At 35.7% G+C, this 4,695-nt stretch overlaps 1 protein-coding gene across 1 annotated transcript; it reads left to right on the top strand.

Moving 5' to 3' along the window:
* The first annotated feature begins 1,094 nt into the window (after positions 1 to 1,094).
* LOC125099861 (olfactory receptor 14K1-like) lies at positions 1,095 to 2,036 on the top strand. The gene is given in 1 exon segment (XM_047729414.1): positions 1,095 to 2,036. A coding segment is annotated over 1 exon segment (942 nt).
* Positions 2,037 to 4,695: the final 2,659 nt, after the last annotated feature.

Genomic DNA, 4,695 nt, shown 5'->3' with positions numbered 1-4,695 from the left:
AGATACTTAATGAACTGAGACATGCAGGCTCCCCATTGGTGATATTTTCACCAAAAACTAGTTCCTTTGTTTTTTTTTTTTTTTTTTTTTTTAACAAAAACATAGGATAAACCTTAATGTCTTTCAATGAAAAGTGCATAATATATTAGAATATAAACTAACATTAATAATTATTTAAACAGTTTTCAATATGCTACAAAGGAAAATTTATCCATGACTTTTTTTTTACTTTTTAAAATTTTAAAATTATTTTTTTTCAGTGTTCCAAGATTCATTGTGTATGTACCACACCCAGTGCTCCATGAAATACATGCACTCCTTAAAACCCACCACCAGGCACACTCAACCCCCTAACCCCCTCCCCTCCAAAACCCTTAGTTTGTTTCTCAGAGTCCACAGTCTCTCATGGTTCATCTTCCTCTCCAATTTCCCCCAACTCGCTTCTTCTCTCCAACTCCCAATGATATTCCTTGTGCTCCACAAATAAAGGAAACCATATGATAATTGAATCTCTCTGTTTGACTTATTTTATTTAGCATAATCTCCTCCATTCCCATCCATGTTGATACAAAAGTTAGGTATTCATCCTTTCTGATGGAGACATAATATTTCCAAAGGCAAAGGAAACAGAAACAAAAATGAACTTTTGGGACTTCATCAAGATCAAAAGCTTCTGCACAGCAAAGAAAATTTATCCCTGACTTCTAACCTACATCATCATTTACATCAATTAGGATATTTATGCATAACAAATATGCATTGTATTATAATTAGAATAATGTAGCCAATTCTGTAATTCTTGCTGAAATACATTTACTCAAAAATCATTTCAAGTATTGAATTCAGGAGGGAAGTTGAATTATTTTCATCTTTCACAATGAATGTAAATCTAGTTATATTGGACTGTTATGTTTATAGCTGTTTTATACCTGAGTAAACTATGCATATAGATATCCTGGTACTTTAAATTTTCCAACTATCCCATGATGCTAAAGTATACATGTTTCAAAAACAAAGATGCAAATAATATTTTGCTATTTTAATATAACTTTTTTTTTCTTTATTCGACAGGTTGCTTTTAATTTTAAAATATAATGACTCAAACGCTTATAATGGAATTCTTGCTTCTGAGATTTATGGAAAGCCAGATGTTATTGAGTCTATATGCTGTGCTCTTCTTACTGATTTACCTAGTGGCCATAGTGGATAATTTAATTATCATCTTGCTCAGAATTCTTGACCAACGCCTCCATACTCCAATGTATTTCTTCCTAAGACACTTATCATTCCTAGATATGTGTCTCATTTCTGCCACAGTCCCCAAATCCATCCTCAACTCGATCACCTTCACTGACTCCATCTCTTTTCTGGGATGTGTGTTACAGGTCTTCCTTGTGATACTAATGTCTGGGTCTGAAATTGGCATTCTCACTGCGATGTACTATGACCACTATATTGCCATCTGTCGCCCTCTGCATTATGAGGCTGTTATGAGCAAAGAGGTCTGTGTCCAGCTGGTGTTTGTCTCCTGGCTCTGTGGAGGGGCCTTTGGAGTCTTGTACTCAGTTGGGACATTCTCTTTAAATTTTTGTGTGTCCACTGGGATATAACAACTATATTGTGATGTGCCTGCCCTGCTGAAGCTCACTTGTTCCATGGAACATGCAACTATTAATGTCAGTGTGACCATTGGGGTCTGTTATGGATTTTCATGTTTAGTTTGCATTGTGGTCTCTTATGTTTATATTTTCTCCACTGTGTTAAAGATCCCAACCAGAGAGAAGCAGTTCAAAGCCTTTTCCACCTGCTTGCCTCACCTCATTGTGGTGAGTACTTTCCTTCTAACAGGTGCTATTGCTTATTTAAAGCCAACCTCTGATAAGCCTTCTATTCCTGACTTGTTCATGTCTGTGTTCTATTGTGTGGTCCCCCCAACTTTGAACCCTGTTATCTACTGTCTGAGGAGCAAAGATATTAAATCAGCTCTTCGTAAAGTCCTGTGGAAGGTTGAAAAGAGTGGATTAATGGAAAGATGACTAAAATTGAAGTTAGAAAGTAGGGATTTTTTTTTATTCCATAATTAACTAACTGTTTGGGATTCTTTGTATTAGAGATCAATACATCATGGAGTCTTGTCAGTAATGATCCCTGTTTGTCAATTTTTCCTCCCATTTCAGAGAGAGAGAGAGAGAGATGAAGCATGAGCAAGGAAAAGTTTCAGAGGGAATGGGAGAAGCAGACTCCAGACTGAGCAGGGAGCCAGATACAGGGCTTGATCCCAGGACCCCAGGATCATGACTTGAGTCAAAGGCAGTTGTTTAAGGAACTGAACCTCTCAGGCACCCTTCAGATTCAAATTTATAATAGAAAATAATCTCTAATACTCTTTTACTTTCTATCTTAATTATAAAGAAATTATGAAGGTTCTTCTCATACATCTTCAGTTATTTGAACTTCTGTGCTGAGCTAATTCCTCCGAAAGTATAATCTTCAATCACATTTCATTCATATTATTTTTAATATCATAGATTTTGCATCAATGTTTTATTTATTTCACTTTATAGCCTTTGTTTTTCAATATATGGAATTTGAATGATTGATTTTAAGTAGGCTCCACACCTATTATGGATCTCAGTATGGGACTTGAACTCAGGACCCTGAGATTGAGAACTGATCTTGGATCCAGAGTCAGTATGCTTAAAAAACTGAGCCAACCAGCAACCCTGAAATTTGATTTTAATATAAAATTATTTTGAATAAAGTTTGCACTTAAAGAAAATGGTCAATTTGCTCAGAAGTTTCAGTTACTTAACTAATATATGTCTGATGATGGATGTTATGAAATTTCCCATATATTTAAAATGATTCTCTTGATCTTGTTTCTTTTGATGAAAATCATATTTTCGTAATCAGATATTTTATTTTATTTTATTTTTAAAGATTTTATTTATTTATTTGACAGAGAGAGATCACAAGCAGGCAGAGAGGCAGGCAGAGAGAGAGGAGGAAGCAGGCTCCCTGCCGAGCAGAGAGCCCGACACGGGGCTCGATCCCAGGACCCTGAGATCATGACCTGAGCCAAAGGCAGCGGCTTAACCCACTGAGCCACCCAGGCGCCCCTATTTTATTTTTCTTATGTAAATTAACTTTTACCAAAAGTGTTCATGCTACTTACTGGGTTAATTTTTTTTTTAATAATGTTGGAATTTATGAAACTAGCATCTCTCTCATCGTGAAGAATCCCACATCCACTTTTGCCAGATTTCAGTATCATATAACATTTCAAATAACTTAAATATTTAAAATTATTTTCATTTTTGGCTGCAGAAAACTGTCTTCTCACTTTTATACTTCTTGCTGCTTTCTCCACATATTCTTTATTAAAATATAAATTAATATTTCTGTATTACCTTCACTATATCAGACTTCTTCATTATTATTCATGCACCATCTCTACTAATGTTTTCAACCAATGTGAAGTCACATGAATATAGTTAAACAGATGGAAAATGGCGACTGAGAGAAGAGGGATAGCATGTATTCAAGCTATATGGCTCATAACATAGCGACATCAAAAAATACCTTTCTTGTCTGTAGCAATATTTCTCAATCTCTGTATACTCATCATTGCATTTTTGAAGCTTATATTACCCTCCTCATGAAATCTTTTATTTGTCCTAAACATTTCCATATTTCAAAGTCTAACTTTAATAAGACCTTGGTATAGAGAATTATGAGAGCTCTTAATTGCACATTTCCCAATCTCTAAATCTTTGTACATACTTGATGGAAATGGTTTTGAAAGCCATTCTAGTGAGAATCATACATATAGTTAATTAAAAAACCTTATATATCCATCAGAATCCTAGAGGAGAACATAGACAGTAATCTCTTCGATATCAGCCACAGCAACTTCTTTCAAGATATGTCTCCAAAGGCAAAGGAAACAAAAGCCAAAATAAACTTTTGTGACTTCATCAAAATCAAAAGCTTATGCACAGCAAAGGAAACAGTCAAGAAAACAAAAAGGCAACCCACGGAATGGGAGAAGATATTTGCAAATGACAGTACAGACAAAAGATTGATATCCAGGATCTATAAAGAACTCCTCAAACTCAACACACACAAAACAGACAATCATATCAAAAAATGGGCAGAAGATATGAACAGACACTTCTCCAATGAAGACATACAAATGGCTTTCAGACACATGAAAAAATGTTCATCATCACTAGCCATCAGGGAGATTCAAATCAAAACCACATTGAGATATCACCTTACACCAGTTAGAATGGCTAAAATTAGCAAGACAGGAAACAACATGTGTTGGAGGGGATGTGGAGAAAGGGGAACCCTCTTATACTGTTGTTGCAAATGGAAGTTGGTGCAGCCACTTTGGAGAACAGTGTGGAAATTCCTCAAGAAATTAAATATGGAACTTCCCTATGACCCTGCAATTGCACTGCTGGGTATTTACCCCAAAGATACAGATGTAGTGAAAAGAAGGGCCATCTGTACCCCAATGTTTATAGCAGCAATGGCCACGGTTGCCAAACTGTGGAAAGAATGAAGATGCCCTTAAATGGACGAATGGATAAGGAAGATGTGGTCCATATACACTATGGAATATTATGCCTCCATCAGAAAGGATGAATACCGAACTTTTGTAGCAACATGGACGGGACTGGGAGAGAT

The sequence above is a fragment of the Lutra lutra genome, chromosome 5 (genome assembly GCF_902655055.1).
Source record: "Lutra lutra chromosome 5, mLutLut1.2, whole genome shotgun sequence".
Lineage (NCBI taxonomy): Eukaryota > Metazoa > Chordata > Mammalia > Carnivora > Mustelidae > Lutra > Lutra lutra.
Note: the sequence above shows the minus strand (reverse complement) of the source record. Positions and strands in the feature narration are given on the sequence as shown.